This window comes from Poecile atricapillus, chromosome 4, assembly GCF_030490865.1.
Source record: "Poecile atricapillus isolate bPoeAtr1 chromosome 4, bPoeAtr1.hap1, whole genome shotgun sequence".
In the NCBI taxonomy this organism is placed as follows: Eukaryota; Metazoa; Chordata; class Aves; order Passeriformes; family Paridae; genus Poecile; species Poecile atricapillus.
This window is the reverse complement of record NC_081252.1, coordinates 27,393,661-27,410,894: the sequence shown is the minus strand read 5'-3', so window position 1 is coordinate 27,410,894 and position 17,234 is coordinate 27,393,661. Positions and strand designations below refer to the sequence as shown.

The 17,234-nt window shown below is 38.8% G+C and overlaps 1 protein-coding gene across 1 annotated transcript in view; it reads left to right on the top strand.

Annotated features, from left to right (window-relative positions):
* PPP3CA (protein phosphatase 3 catalytic subunit alpha) overlaps positions 1-17,234 on the top strand; it is a 173,134-nt gene that overhangs the window by 55,975 nt on the left and 99,925 nt on the right. Inside the window, exon 2 of the mRNA XM_058838219.1 lies at positions 16,317-16,517. Within this exon, the coding sequence (XP_058694202.1) occupies positions 16,317-16,517 (201 nt within the window). The remainder of the gene's footprint in view (positions 1-16,316; positions 16,518-17,234) is intronic.

Sequence of the window (17,234 nt, the reverse complement as noted above, 5' to 3'; positions counted from 1 at the left end):
TGAGAGGTTGGAAGAACACATGAAAGGTTGGGATTGGTTTTGCTGCAAATTCAATAGACAATAGTTTGCAGGAAGGTGAACTGGTGGTGGTTCTGACTTAACAGTTATTATCTCAGTCATTACCATCATCTTGGCAGCAGAAAGAGTGAAAAAGATAACTCTTGTCTTACTTGCATGTCAACAATTTGTTTTGTTTTGCTTTGCTTTGTTTTTCCTCAGGGCTTTTTTAGTGACTAATTCAGTGTAAAGTGTTCTGTGTTTTTTCCTCAAGAAGAAAACACTAGAAATATTAACCTACCTTCAACTGAGCAAATTTTTTCCCTTTTGTTTACTGCTATTTTTGTTGTGAAGTAGTCTCAGTCTTGTCTAACAAAATGGTGATAATTTTATTAAAGTATGTTCTTTAAAGCTATTCATGATAACTAAATGTCTCACAAAAAAAAATTAGATATGGTTTTAGCAGAACAGTCAAAGATTAACAAAGTTTGAAGATGCAAGATAGGGAAAAGAAAAAACTTTTAAGCAAATAATGACTAATTAAATCTATACTTTTCTAGTTTAAATTAAATCTAATTTTTTTGCCCATTGAGGTGAAACGTATTCTTCCTCACGTGGGAAAAAAAAGCCCCAAAGCAAGAAAAGCAAAACCACCCCACCAGCAACTTTCTTTTCACAGACTCCAACAGATTAAGTGGCCACCAGTGGGTGGTAGGTGGAATTCATGGAACAAGTTGCATTTTGAGTGCTAGCTGGATTTTGGAGTATAATCGCTACACACACCTCCACACACACAACCCCAGGTCACAGCAGTTTATTGCATTGTAATAAAAAGATGTAAATCAGAATTCAGTGTTCAGGAGATACACAGTGCCATGTTTTCAAAACCAAATTAGATGAAAATCACTTAGGCATTTGCAGCTCCCATTGAGATTTTCTGTGTTAGGTGACAGGAATCAGTCCTGATGCAATACAGTATAAGTATTGTGAATAATACAACTTCCTTCTATAGTAATTTTGATGTTTTAGTATATGGGGAAGGGAGGAAGCAGAATAAGAGAGGCAGATTTTGCTGTTGTTTTAGATGAATATTACTAGGAAAGTATGAAGTGAATGGTAAAAGATAGGCTCTACTCTGTATTAAAACTGGAACCTGATTAATGGACTGGGGACATTTTGGTCTCAAACAGTCGTCTTTTTTGTTCTGACATTTACTGCAGAGTCTACAAGGAGTTAGTTTTAACAAATACAGAAAAATGGTTTTGTGTATCTGGTCATAACAGGGTTTAAGGAAAAAACTTCTTTTCAGTGCAGAGGTTATTATTGATCTCTGTTGACTAATTATAAATTTATTTATCCTTAAGCTATTTTCTCTTTATATGGAATATTTTATCTTTTTTTGTAATTTGCATACAATAGATTAATAATGCAACTTTTCAGGTGCATTTGCAAGGTGCATTTGTGGGCCGTGCTGGAAAGCTGCAGATAAGTCAGGAAAAGCAGACCTTTCACTCACTCTGCTTAGTATCTGTTCTGTCACAAATATTAAAAAAGCTATAAAAAAGTGTTGAAGCAAGTTTAAATATTGTTTTAGCTCTCCAGTGGTATTCCTGAGGAGCAGTTAGCAGAATGGGAGGGCTGGGAACTGCTACCATCTCACTAATTTGTTCTGTGCTGGAAAACTTATTAAAACACTAGATTATTAAGTTGGAAACAAAAGCTATCTGTACGTTTTTGATTGTGTTTTGAAGACCTTCATAACAGGGCAACGTTTTATACCTGATAAACAATTAGCCCTTAGGGTGGGGAGGAGACAAGCATCTGTCCCTCAGTGGGCCCTTACCTACAATGTCTGCCTGGGTTTAATTTGTTTGTAAGCGCTTTTTTTGTGGAACAGGGAGGGCTTTTGCAAGACCTATTTTCTCCCTCAAGTCCTCTGGTGATAAAAGATAGCATTTCAGTACTTCAGGCTTGGAGCTGCCCACTGGCTGCCTATAAAACATGAGAGACTCCTGTGTTCTCCTCTTGGAGCAATATTGCTTTGGGAGATAATGGCTTTGCTGAAGATAACTATGAACGGTGGCAAGGCTGCTCTAGTGATTAGGGTCCCGGTGAATGTAGCCTGGACTGCGGAGTTTCTTCTGGTATACACTTCAGGTATAATGCATTATATAGGAAGGTTCTGAGAATCCAAATTGCCTGGGATACTCACTGCCCTGAAATGCATTTCATTTGAACTATTTCCTCAAAACGTCTTACGTGGAATAGATGTTCCTGGTGGTTATGAGCTTTTGGGGGTTTGTGCTTGTATTTGTATTGGTCAAGTGTTAGTATAGTTTAGAAGCCTTGCAGCCATTTGGTGTGTTTGCTAAGTATGATCCTTGAGGCTTTTGGGGGCATATGGGTTAGTGTCCATTACCTTTTGAATTCAGATGGAATTTTGTGTGAAGTGGTGAGACTTTTAAGACACATACCCAAACTTCTACAAAACTAGTTTAATTTCTTAGAGCAGCGCTGTCAGAAGTGACAAATTGTTCACATTGGTGCAGTGTAATACTACCTATCAGCAAACCTGGAGAAGCTTTCTAACTTTTTCAGCTGTGTGTGATGTGGATTGTTCTGTGTGAAGAGGAAATACAAGTCAGTATATCCTTTGGTACTTCTTTCTAGTTCTGTATAGCTTTAATAGATAAAGTCTGTAATCTGTAGTGTTTTCTCTTGTGTGCACGCAAACACAGACTGGTGAGTATTTAAGTTCATTTCAATTTCTGTAATCATAATTCACTCCTTTATTATTAAACATGTAAGAGTGTTTAACAAGGGCGTCAGCAATCTGTCTTGATACCACCATGGTGTGTATTATTTTCTTGATAGATTGTCTGTTAAATACAAAACATATCAGGGAGTTTTGTTTAGAATAATTGTGTATAGATAAGTGTTATAAATACTTAATGTCTGTGTGCTGTCTCTGTCCTCCACACAAGTACTAATGCTGTTGCTGCAAATAGTGCGGGGTAGAAAGTTGGAAATCACTTCAGCAAGTGTAATCACTGTAATTTTTGCAATTATTTTTAATGGAGCAGAGCTGAATGTATTTGAAAAAACCCTCCACAAACCCACAAAACCTCTTGATAAAGGAAATTTGTAAGGTACTGTGCTCAGTTTGGGATACCTCTGCAGTTTGTGAAGGTTTTTCCTTTGTTAGGCTGGTCCCCAGAGTAACTGCTGCCTTGGTCACAGCACATGCAGAGAAGTGGTACTGGCTGTGCAAATCACCAGGTACCTTTCAGGTCACTAAGGCATAGATTTTGACTCTGCCTTCCACAGGTTGAGTTTACAACCCAGTGAGGCCCTGCCAGGGGTTTTGAATGTGTGCTGCATTAGAAATTTGCCTTTAAAACAGAATGTGAGAGGAGACAGTTCCAAAGTGCTAAATATTCTTAAATTTTGAATGCCTTGGGAATGATCCATATTTATGTGGGTGCTGTTACTTCATTTGATTTTGCAGGCCAGCAGTACATCACAGGTCTTAGAGATGGTTTTGTGTAGAAGTCTATAAGAAGTAATTTTATTGATCATTGTTTCCTTAGGCTTTATTGAAACCGTTACATAAAACTGCAGAAGAGTTGAGCAAACAGCAGGAGAAAGTCTTGTGTATGTGGTTACAGGTCTGTTTCAGGTAGTGTTGTGCAACCAGAATACTTTTTGTTTCCTACTGCTTGTTAAGGCTACAGAGTGTTCTTTTCCCTGAGCATCTCTGACCTTCCTGCAGCCTCTCTTGTAATAGTGAGAGATCTGCATGAAGCAAGAGCTGGTGAATTCTGTCCTCATACCCCATCATTTGGTTCATGAAATGTGCCTTTTACCTGCAGGTCTTTATTAGATACTTAGTGCAAGCCCATTGCTCGGCATGAGAAGTAACCGTGCTCTTGGAAAGATGCTGTTTTGATTTGCAAGTAGCAGGAACTAGACCTTTGAATCTATTTGAAGGAAACAGCCCCATGTTCTACTTAAGTCAGAACTGTTTTCCTTGGGTCAGGATGATGCACTGAAATGAAGTAATGCATCTAACAGAACAGTGCAGCACTCTCTGAGTGAGAAAAGCGAAGTGGCACATCACGGATTTTACATGCCAGATGGCTTTTTGGGGCTAGGTTGTGATTATGGCATGTTTCTCCAGGTCCTGCGTTTCTTCATTATAATAATATATAATAATGTAGCAGGTCAGCTATATTAGTTAAATCAGTAATGTCGATACAGTGATATATGATACAGGTAAAGTCCTGTTTCTTGCTAGGGTGATTAAATAAAAAAATTCTGATGACCCTTACAGATAAGCTCGTCTCTTGATAATACAGCAAGTGACTGGACTTGAGACATTAAGAGCCAGTGAAATGTGTAGGCTGTGTCTTGTCATTTGCAATCCATTGGTGAATGGACCTGCTTATGTATTTCCATGATAAATACCATCTGAGACTTCTCCTCTGGCTAATGGTTCTTAATTTAATGTATAAGCAGAAACCTGCAAAACTTGAGTTATTTTCTAGAGCACTTGAATTGTGTTTTCTGCTTTTACTTTTTATGGCTCCTCATGTGAAAAAATATCATAATTTTGTCTAAACATTCATTATTAATACTAATCTCTATTGATGTTAATACTGCCATGTTGCAGCAAAAACTTGCACAGTTGTCCCTCTGTTCTTCTCCCCATCTTAATCTTGTAGCCATACCTTCCTCTCTGACTGGATAAAACTTGAGTTCAAGGAGGAGAAAAAGTTCTTACCGCTGGGAAGGTGCATTAATCATACTCTATTACTTCTTCCTGGAGGAAAAAAGTGTCCTCAGCTTGTCTCAAAAAGTTAACTGCTTAGTGTAAAAGAAGAATTTGGACTCCTTAGGACCAAAGAAAAGTTATTCATGCAGTAGGGATATGTTGCCATAAAAATTCCTGACCCTGCAACAGATGAGGCCATTTTTATATCTAGGGACCCAGTGAATGTCAAATGTGGCAGTGCCCTTTGTAGCCAGTCATGAGTTTAGTTTCCCTGATGCCTGCATCTGCCTAGGCTGCAGCATCACATTTCTTTTCTTGTTGTCTGATCCAGGGCTTTTGAGTAATGTGTGGAAAAATGATTTGGTCTCAGTCAAGGTAGGGGAAGATGGTATTTTGAGCTAAGGTGATTCAGCCAGCTGAATAAATGGCTTCACTGGATAAATGGCTGATTAAAATCTCTCTTTATCTTGTTTTGAAATAATAGTGACCTGTTCTACATTAAAGGATTTGAGACCCAAGATGTGACCGAAAGTGCTTGATAGCACCTTGCCATTAGCAAATGAGAGAGTCCCATTTTCCTGGTGTCTCTCTGTTAAGTGTGCTGCTCTGATGACCTTTTTATTTTTGGGGGGAGGAGGTATGCTGGGAGTCCTGTTGTGCTGTGCTGGTCTTCACTGAGGCATCACAGAGTCACCATGACTAACACACGATGGTGCATGACAGAACTGAGCACCCCAGTGCTGAGCTCTTTCTGTGTGTTCTGTATGTTTAGTCACTGGGAAAAAAATTAATTGCTTTTACACAACAGATCTGGTAATAAAGCACAGGTGTCTGATTCTCTCACTTCTTCATTAAGCTGGTTTTTTTTAAACTCCAGTGTTCTGCTTAAGAACAGGATGTTTCAGAGAGTATGAGCAAAATGATAAATTTAGACAGATTTATTTTTATCTAACATTTATTAAGCAGCAGTTGAGATTTGAGGGAAGATATGGTTTACAAAAGATATAAAAGCATCTGTAATAAAAAAAGGAGGATTTGGGTTAAATATGCTTTTAAATACAGGACTAGAAGCTTTTACTGAGAGCTTTGAAACTATTGCTGCCACATGTACCCAGAAAAAAAGTGTTTTTTTAAAGAAGTGCCTATCAAAGTACATAATGTTCCAATCAATAAAAACTTGGCTTTTAAAAATGTTAATTTTTTTCTTAAAAATTCTGCTTTTGTTACTTTTAAAATAAAAGCAACTTTTTACAGAGGTCCAGGTTAGTTGATGGAAATGAATGTGCTTTGATGATGAATCCAAGGCAGAAGTTCCATGTGGATGTTCCGTGATACAAGTGTCGGTAGAGGCAAGCCATGAAAACCAAACAAAAATACCAGAGCTGATTTACAGCCACATTGCTTGAGATTAATGTCAGTGTCATTGGGTTTGGTTTGGTAAGTTTTATTTAGATCCTGTGAGCAGGCTGAACCCAGTTTCAGAGCTCAGTGTGATCTGTTAATGCTGGATTAGAAAGGACATTTGTTTAATGGCATTACAGCATAGCACAGTGGTGAATGTGGTCCATAATCTTTAGTATTGATCTGTGTGAACTCTAATAACATCACAGGAAAGCTAGTCCTTTGAGCATGTTGGAAGAAGAACAAGTTGTATGTGAAACTACTCTTAACAGTCTCATGGAAGAGTTTAAATTCTTTGCATCAGGAGAGAAAGGCACCATTGCGTACAGGGCCTGTGGAGGGCTGACATTGCCTTCCACTCATGCCCCTTCTGTAAACAAAGGCTTGAATTCCCCTATTAAATTGGACTTAAACTGAAATTAAGTTGAATTGAATTCCCCTCGTTTGAACTGGGGTAGTAGTTTGTATATGGCAACCAGTATCTCTGATATCAGGCAAGAAGAAACCAATAGTACTAAGCGTTTGCTGAGTTCCAGGAGAAACCAGCCTCTGAGTATAGTGAAGACTGAGGTGGGGATTTTGTTTGTTCGTTTAAAATATGACTCTGTGTAACATGACATGTATGTCCCTAAATCCTAATGCAGACAAAGCCAGACCATGCTGTGAGGACTAGTTGGTATGTAGACATTAAACTGCATATGAAAAAAATAATGACTAGTACCTCTTTATGTTGCTGTTTTTCCAAGTATATTACCTGACCCCTTGTGGTGGTTTCACACCTCATAAGAAGGGGCTGTTATTGGATCAATAATACATGTAGCCTAGTGGAAATTAGTTTTATTATATAATCAGGTACAGATTTTATTTTTTTTTTAATGCCTGTGTGTTTCCTGTTGATTATGGCTGAACAAGTGGAATTCAGTTTTAGTGGAATTCTGAAATGATGTTTTTCACACTAGCATGTGCAGAGTTTGGCCAGTTCCTTGTACACCATAAATCAGTGTGAGTCAGTATAGATTGACTCATCCAGAAGTATGCTGATTTAAAACTTCTGTCAAAGGCTAGAATGCTACTAAAACAAGCAAAGCTCTTTGGGATTAAAAAAAAAGAAAATCCCAAAATTCAGACAAAACCTGAAACAAACAAAACACTCGCACATCAACTGCTCTTTTCAACTTCTTCTGAAGGTTAATTTGGCTCCAGCTACACTTGGTCCTTACACTACTTATATTTGTAAGGCTTATTCCTTAGACTTGTCTGACTGATTTATGAGGTGCTGGTGTATATCTGCTACTTACTACATGCCTCATGATCAGTAAAATAATAAACGAGATTAATATTTACAGGTCAGCATGTCTTTTTGATTTAGTTCGCAGGGCATAGTTCAGACATTAACGTTGTAAATGTTTTTCACATCCTGATATTTATTGACTTCGGTAAGGTGTTTGAGTTTTTTATTTGTTTTTTTTCTTAAAACTTTGCTTTTTAAAAAAAATTAAAATAAAATAAAATTTACATGATTCTAAGATGCTATTTGCAAGTCCTTTGGTCAGCATTCAACAGCTTAGAACCTGGAAGAGACGGGCAGTAAAGTACCTTGGTCAGTTAGCATCCCTAACCCCTTGTCTTTGTCCTTTGTCCTTCTGCTGCACATTCTTTGGGAAGGTTTGCAATTGCTAGGTGCCAAATAGCCCTAAATTTGAAATGTGAGATATATATTTTTAAATGCTTACTTAGTAATGCTAGCAGGAATTTTCATTTCTTCTGCCTAGTGAACTTTGTAGCAGCAAGAGATATCCTGGTGTTTCTTGTTCTAGGAATCAACCTCTGCAGGGTTGACATTTAAGCAGAGCAGTTTCCATAATGTGGCATTTAAGGAGTGTTAGCAAACAGAATATCTCCAAATAAAGGCTGATTTACTTGCATTTACTCACCTCCGCTTTTAGGAGTTCAAAGCCAGGCTGCATGGGGCTCTGGGCAACCTGGTCTAGTGGAAGGTGTCCCTGCCCATGGCAGAGGGGTTGGAACTTGATGCTGTTTAAGGGCCTTTCTGACCCAAACTATTCTATGAGTCTGTGACTTGTTTTAACAAATTTGTCTGATGCGTGCCAGACTGTGTACAGTAGTCAATTTTTGGAAGCTAAAGCCTGGTTGTATTTAAACCTTGCCCTGATAGAACAGCTTTGGAAAGGAGATGGTGTTTACTTCCCTGCCCTTTTGCATGTCACTGGAAACTTTGAGTTCTCCAAGCTAAGCTGATTTCTGACCAAATTTGGTAAAGGTACCTCATTATGCTCAGAAGGTTGGAGAGGGAATTCAGTTTGTAGGTGAGGAATTATTTGCAGTAGTCCCTCTTTTAGGTTCCTTTGTCATATAAGAAACTGAAATTTGGTAGTGTCAACTGACTCAAGTTAAATCAAAAAATCAGAAGAAAGTGGTGCCATAAATTTGGAGGTTACCTGAAGGCTTGAAGGTTTAACTGAAGGTTTTTCAGGTCCTAGAATTGAATATTTGGGTTTTTTTCCCTGTAGATTGAAATAATTTCATGTGCAATCACTTCCTAATTGCCTCTAATTAGGACCAATAGTGAAGCTTTACCATAGAAAAGAAATTATCCATCACTCAAGTATTTTCGGGGATGGAGGACTGTGCCTGATTCCTTATCTAAGTCTTGGAAGAGCTTTGGTATTTTCCATTGTTACAAGGTTCTTTTTCCCCTGACTTTTCTCCAAATGAATTGTTCCCCTAAAGGAATTTAAACTCTGCGTAATTATTGTTCTCTGTTCCAAAAGTTAATAAAAACAAAGCTCAACAGTTTTCAGTTTGAGGCCTATGGAACAACTTGGGTGTAACAAAGTAGAAAAACAAACTTTTCTGATGAGGCCAGGAAGCTACAATCACATTTTCCAGTTTTTTCTGTATGTGTTGGTCCAAACTGGGAATGTTTCCTGTTGAACTGAATTTTTCCTCTCTATATTGTAGTTGATTTTTTATCCAGGAGCTGTGGGCAAGAGTGAATAGTAAATGTCAAAGATATTTGTATATGATCTCAAACACAAGGAAAGAATACTCTTCTGTAATATTTTGTAGGGATGTGTGTTGTTTTGTGCTCTTTAAGACTGATAGGATTTGTTTGTTTATTCCAGTAGCTGGCCAGAATATACTCTGGGAATGCTGCCAGTGTATAGCCACATACACTACAATTTGATATTTCATACAGACCTATTTCTTTGAATTAGGAGTATTTTCTTTCATGTTGATTTTTAGAAGTGTACCTCCTTCCCTTCCCCTTTCCAGCCTGTACCTCCTCCTAGGTTCTCAGGGTTCCGATGCTCTCTGTTGGTGTCTGCTGCCTGTAAATGTTCTGGAAAAGTTCTGATGTAATTTTTTTTCTCTAACTTTTCCTAAAAAACTGAAAACCATTTTTATGGGTAATTTCTTGATTGAAAATTAGATTTAGATTTGGCTTGTTACAGAAATACATATTTATCTATGTTACTGGTATCAATGCTTCAGTTCATTACAAAAGTGTTCAGAGTGGTTTAGATGGGTACATGTCAATCAGTTCACCGTCAGTCATCAGTCAAGAGTTAAACCACCAAGGGAATCTTGTGTGTTTATCCAGGCCTTGGTGGTTTTTATAATTATTCTTAATTTGAGCCCTGAGTAAGAATAATGGGCCACTGCTCTAACCTCTTGGAAGAACCTCTTTGTGTAAATTCTTCTTTAGGGTTTTAAAGCTTCCTGTGGTGAATATAAAGAAAATCAAATCCTGAAGTTGTGGGTGTTGTTTTTAATGGATTTTTTTGTAAAGTGACTGAAGGAGCCATAGCTGCTTACAGTGGTTCTTTCCAAGTATAATTTGACCTGCGTTTATGAGGAGATTGGTTATGCTCTTTTAAAGAGTTGAAGAAAAGCTTTGCTATATACTTTTCTTATTGTTAGGTACTGTGTATTCTGGAGGAGGCCAGTAACGCCATGAAAAGGCCACAGCAGTTCCTGAAGTGGTAGTACTGTAGCCTTTCACCCCTTAAGAACAGGCACCTGGCATTCATCCAGGGACAATCCATCATACTTCAGCTTGGTAATTAGGCAGAAATGACAGGATTTCATCCCCTTTCTGTGGTTCCAAGTTAATGGTGTCTTTCATTGTCCATCCTCTCTGCTGTGCCACTTGTGTGTTTACAAAAAGTTCCCTGTATGTTCATTAAAATGGCAGAGGCATTTGAGAGGAGATCATCCTGTCAAAAACTTACCTGTATGGTGGAGATGTACGTACGTAACTCATGGCACAGTGTGCGAGTAAGTCCCAGCTCCACAGCTGGTCAGAGGCAGCCCTCTCCTGTGAAGTGACAAGGTGCACAGGGGTGAGACTTCATCCTTGCCTTTTAAGTTTGAGGCTCAAATCATGCAAAGATATTTTGCTTCCTAAGGTATCATGGAGTTAGGGTGCATGAGGACTGCTTGTGGTGTGCTGGAATGGGCTGTCTTAGAGAGGGACATTTCACTGGAGGAGGGAAGGGGCAGTGGAGCACACTTATTAGAAGGCCACAGAGTTGGTGGCTGGAAACAGCATGGCAGTGTTGGGATTAGTACATGATTGACACAGCCCTTCCTTTTACAAACACTGTGTCCTATCATAGCTTTTGTCCAAAGCTAGGCACACTTCTCTGAGGCAATTATGTCTTTTATGTTCCCCAGTTCTGACTGAAGTGTCAGATTATATTAAAAATAGTCATTGGAACTGGGATATTTGATGAAGCGTCTTTTGTTACTTTTTAAAATTTTTATAGTTTGAGTTTTTATACATCAAAAAATAACGCTAGCATGGCTCATCTCAGTCTTGTGAGAAGCAGTTTCCTTGCCAACCTGTAGTACCTTCTGTTTTTTCTAGGCCACAGGTGTTATTGCCTCATGTGAAGTGGCCTGCTTTCTGTGTTGTCAGCTGAGATATCTGTGGAAGGAACTCCTTTCTCTCTAAATTTGGTATATGTGGGTTTTGTTGAGGTGTGACTCTATTGTCTGCTCCTAATTCGGTTCACATACAGGTGCTGTTACTTAAAGGTGTCTTCATGCAACATATTTTTTGATGGACTCTTTCTTTATGCAGTATTGACTAGCTTTCCCAGTGAAAACCTCAGCTTTCTTTAAGGCAAAGTGCCTTGCTCGTGAGTGATGTTAATTTAATTACGTCTTTTAGCAAATACGGTTGTGAGCACTTACGATTACACTGTGAGAACTTGTTGGCAATGAAGAATAATTCATGTTAAATTTCTATAGGAATCCTTATAGCTGCTTCTTATTTTATACTGTAGTTTTATTTTCCAGATTCTAATTTCCAACACTTTCACCATCTGGTGAGCAGATTTAGTAAAAACAGTCCTCAAATACGTCATGTCTTAAAATAGCAGGTGAAAGCTTGATCTTTTAGAGAGAGATTGCCAATTCCAGTGCCTACTCTAATGACAGTAGCTAATGTAAAATGAAACCTGATAGTTTTTGTTAGAAAACATCAGAACATGTGTTCCACTTTTAGCTCCTCTGAGATGATTTTTGTTTGGCTCTTTTGCTGTCATATAAATAGTTGGATTTTTTTTAATCAGGTATAGACATATTTTCCTGCCAAGTACATAAAAAGCTAATAAGAACTTGCACATGTTATGAATGCTGTAGTACAAAATTTTATATTGAAAAGAGATTTTGTCTTCTGAATAACTCACCCTTCTGCTTGGTACTCTTTTCTAAAAAATACCTGCTAAGGGGGTAATGTGCAGGTTAAAGAAGAGGTTGCAGTGATTCAGTGTGTTTGTATGGTTGTATTTGTCTCCAGAAAACCTGTGTATGGAGATGAAGGCATTATCCATGTGGTGCCTGAGGAAATCTGTCGAGGGAGGGATGTTTTTCATGTGAGAACTCCATGTCTTGCATGGCTGAGCATCTTTGGCAGTGCCCTTTCCTTTTTCCACTGCTTTGGTGAGCCCTGCAGTGCCTGGGGGATTCCACTCTGTTCCCCTTTAGCAGCTGCAGAAGGTGGTGAATCATCTTCTTGTTTCAGTCTGTCACCTGAGCTAAGCAGAGTTCCTGGAAAAAAAAAATTCATCGTTCCTTCCCCTTAGGTTCATAGAAACCAAGTAAGCTAGAAGTTCATAGGCAACTGCACAGGAATTAGGTAATGTTCAACTAATGTCTTTAGGTTGAAAAGTTGGTCTTTGGCTGTTTCTTTGTGTTGCTGCGTAGGTTTTGTCAGACCCAGTGGTCATGGTGCAGAAATGCAGAACTCAAATTAAATAGTAAAAACTCCAGTATGGGAGTTATTGGTCAGCAAGAATGCTCAAGATTATGCTATATGTTCAAACACATTATAAAATGGGTGTAGATTTTCAAAGCCAGACTGCAATACCTGTTTGTTAACTATTAAAAATGTCCTGTCTTTAAAAAATACAGTTTTCTTGAAGTTTCTGAGATTATTTTTGTCACAGTTTTAGGAAACTAATGTACATACCGAGTCTGAAGGTTATGAAGAGGTAGATGTTAAAAACCCAAAGCTGCAGAGTGACCTTTTAAAATTTTTTTGTGCCTATGGCTTAAGTGCCAATGTGTTTAATAACTTGTGCTCTAGACACTGCTGTAGTGCAAACATTTCTCAAAATGGAGAATTGCAAACTGCCATCAGACAAATGCAGTGCATTGGGTTATTGCAATGTTAGCAGTTATTGGTGTGTTTTCCGTACAAATAAAAAGGCAAACATTTATTTGTCATACAAGTATGGTGTGCTATAAACATAGTTATGTACAGCCATACAGCATAAGTTATATAAAATTACAGGACAAGCATTACAGGGGGAGATAATTTGGGAACTTGAATGTTGATGAAAGAGAGTTTTTCTTATGGGCAGCCTCCTCTGAGAGTATTAATTTAGTGTACAGCTTCATTTTAAAATGAATAACATATAAACAAAATAATGCTTGCTTTGCCACATACTTGTATTTTATTTATGCGTGCACACATGGTCCACTCTAATTAAGCAGAGCTCTTTATGGTTTATTTATTTGTTCCAGAGAGGCTGCTTAATATTTGAGAGAAGCAGTAATGATGTCTGACCTTTGCAGTGGCTGTGTTAACGATGAGATGGGTTTTGCAGGAGCCTGCAAGAACAGTAAAAGAACAGGTTGATCTTTTCCTCCATTTGCTGGAACATGCTCAAGAGACCTGAAAGCACAAGTGGAAAAATCCCCACTACTAAGTGGTTAAAGAGTATTTTCTTGTGTTTTCAGATCTCAGGAGAATGTTACTGGCAGGCTGAGGGCAAGGGTTTAAAACTTTGTTTCTCTGCATTTATTGTGGTCCATATTTTATGACCAAACCTCCAGGGTAGTATTTCACTTGGTGAATAATTGTTTTGGTTTTTTATGCCGATACAAAGAAAATAATGTAAATGAGGTGGACACCCGTCCAGGTTTTAAGTTTTACAGAGTGTGATTAAGCATGCATGAGTCGTGTGGTGGTCTTGTAGTGAGATTTGTCACTAAACTTCTAACAATACGTCTTATATGTAGATGCACGTTTTATTGCCTCTCCCCTTTTTATGGCCTTTGCTTAATACAGATTCCTGCCTGTTTTTACAAAAACATCCCCTGGGCGTGTGCCATGGCCAGGAGGTCAATGCTGGCAGTTCAGTTCCCCACTCCTTCCTCTTCCTGCCTTTCCCTGGTGGTCTCCTCTCCCAGTTCCGTGCTCTCCCTTGTTGCATGTTCGAGATTTTAGGGTTTATTTCTGATAAGAATCAAGTTTATTGCATTTTTTGTTTTTTACTTATAAATGTTGATACCATAGATGTAAAAAAGCAGAAAAAGAAAAATAAGGAATGGAGAAACAGATACCCGTGTATTCAGATGGTAACATTGCTCTCTATAAAGCAATGAAAATTAAATGTTTGTTGTATTTATAAAAGGATTTTGGTTAATACAGGCATTTGTTATGTGTTATTAGTAAAAATGATGTTTAACTGACTTCTGCATGAACGTGATCATTTCTTATGTTGTTCTTCTGTGGAAGCTTTGTGTATGTGTACATTCAAAGTTAATATTCTCATAATGGAAGATGCAATTTGTGGTCTATTCAGTCAGTCATGTTTTTGCTAATTAATCATGAATCATCTGCTATTGGAACAGTATCTTTTTTTCTTTAATTAGGTACGGGTACATCTTTGTTAGAGCTCTGCCTGCAGAACTCTTAGAGTGCTGCAGCATATGTCATTTTTTTCTATATCAGTAGATTTTATGTCATACCTTTTGTTTGCTGTTGTCATTGCATGTGTTTTGCTCTGTCTTTATAAATGTAAAAATCTCCTTTCAGCATACAAACAAATGTGGTAGTTACCTCAAAGTACTGGTGCACTGCATAGGTTTATGCATTATCATGCCTTTGAGGGGGAACAGTGGCTGTTGTCTTGCTAAGGAATGCAAGCTAATGGTATTTGCTTCTTCCAGCCAAAGTGATTGCATATACTTACCAACTTTTCCCTTTCCTCCTTTTTCCATGCTCAAAATGCAGAACCATTAGGACTAGGTAGCCTTCCAGGATTTTGTTTTCGTAAGAAGAGGATGGATGCTTGGAAAAGTACTGAGCTATCACTCACCTTGTTTTGTAGGAAAGATTATCCTTTTTCTGTGTTGCATAATAATTTGTTTAGTTTATAAGTTTTCACCTTCTCCCCTTTTTGCCCCATGTTTAAATCTGAGAGCAGTCAGGCTTCAGTGTATTTCAGACACCCACATTCATAAATCCCCATCAGATTATTCCTGTGAATGGACTGCAGCAGCAAAAAAGGGAAAAAAGAAATTAAAAAAAAAAAAAATGGGAGTGGGGGGAAAGGCATTTTCTGAAGGTGTTCGTGTTAAAAATATCAATGGAAAATAACTGCGTAAAGTGATTTTTTTTCTTTTCTGCTGTTACTTCTGGTAGTGTAAGAGAAGAGTGCTTGGTTTGAACTTTAAATACACAGTGTGAGTTAAGGGTTTTTGAAGTCTGCTGATGGTGAAATTAGAAGAAAACTGAAGCTAACAGATATATTGATGTGCTGTGTTGGGGTTTAATATCTTATGATGGGGCAAAGCTGCCAGTAACACACTGCACAGGGGACAAGACCCTTTGGCGGGGACAGGGTTGCACTGCAGATGTGACCAGCTGAAACTGGCCCTGTGGCCATGTGCTGTCCCTGCTTGGAGCTCCAGAACAACCTGACCCTCTGGCAGCTGTGGCAGGGATCAGGATAATTACCCTGTGGCTGGTGAGGCGGGCGCTGCCTAATGCCACTTGGACTGAACTGTGAGGGAAAGGGGGTTAAGCTGGGATAATGTTCCAGCCTCATCCTGGCAACTGACAGCATCACCTCCGAGCCTTCTTGCTCCAGCTGGCTCCAGGAGAGCAGGAACGTACAAGTTCACACCTCTGACCTTATGTGAGGACAGTATGCAGCTTGCTGGTTGCTGCCATGTTGCCAGGACAACATTCATGTTTATCCATTTATTTCCAACTTCAGTCTGATGCATCCTCTGTCCTGTCCATGCTGGCATGATCTATTCAGCACTGGTGGGTTTCAGATGTATCTTGTGTAACAAACTATTACTTATATGGGGAAAACATCTTACATCCCTCTACCCAAAGGCATTAGAGAGAGCTCTGTCTTGGATTTAGAATTTTAATTGGAGTGTATCTATGCATGTCCACGCACAGATATTAAATGTTGCACTTGTTTGTGCGTTTTGTGCTGTTAATGGAAGGGGCATCAATGTTCTCTAGTTCTACTAGAGCAGTTTAAGATCTGTTCCCTCCTTTTCCTGATATTCCCATGCTTTTTGGGGGATTTGCTTGAATGTATCTACCTGTAATTGTGGTCTAAATACTCCTCTCATTTTTTTATAAGCATGAATTACTTCTTGTGTGTGTTAACAATATATCTTGCAGAATACATGCACTTTACTGGTATCTTTGGGAATCTATGTACAATTTATACCGCAAATTCTAAGAGGCAGTAGAAGATATTGGTAACATTGTTTTGCAGCAAAGATGTGTTTTGAAACGTGTCAGTAATGTGTTTTCTGTAAAGAGTGACCACATATTTTTTGGTTTTTTTCCATCCAGCTGTCCCATTTCCTCCAAGTCACCGTCTCACAGCTAAGGAAGTGTTTGATAATGATGGGAAACCTCGTGTGGATATCTTAAAGGCACACCTTATGAAAGAAGGGAGACTGGAAGAGAGTGTCGCTTTGAGAATAATAACAGAGGGAGCTTCGATTCTCCGCCAGGAAAAAAATTTGCTGGACATAGATGCACCTGTTACAGGTTAGTGTGGAGTTATGGTGATGGAGAGGAATGGTTGCTGGCTGGGACATGTTTGGTAATGCATTAATTTATGTGGCTTCCTAAGGCACTGAAAGGCAGCTTGAAAGTCAGTTGTTCTCTCCCACTACTTGATTCCCACTTTGTCTGCTAGCACTGGATAATGGAGGCCATCAAGCAGCTTGTAATTTAAAGGAAAGGATTACATCTGCTGAGCCCTTTCTGTTTCTAAGGCAGAGAACATTCTTAGTCTTTAGGAGAAAATTGGAACTACTTTCTGAAACTTGATAAGTTACCTGGCCTTTTGCACCAGGTATTTATTCTGTAATTTTATAGATGTTACTTACCATAGTAGGTCTGTTCAGACATACAGACAGCATTGGGCTCTGGATGTCATGCAGTTTGACGAGGCTGAGTGTAAGGACCTGTACATGGCTTGGGGCAATCCCAAGCACAAATAAAAGCTGTGCAGACGATGGACTGAGAGCAGAGGTGATGAGAAGGACTTAGGAATGTTGGTGGATGAGAAGCTCATCCTGTCTTGGCAATGTGCTCTTGCAGCCCAGAAAGCCAGCTGTGTTTAGGGCTACATCAAAAGCAGCATGGGCAGCAGAGCAAGGGAAGGGATTCTGCCCCTCTGCACTGGTGAGACTTCACCTGGCCTGCTGCATCCAGTTCTGGGGCTCCTGACATACAAAGCCCATGAACCTGTTTGAGCAA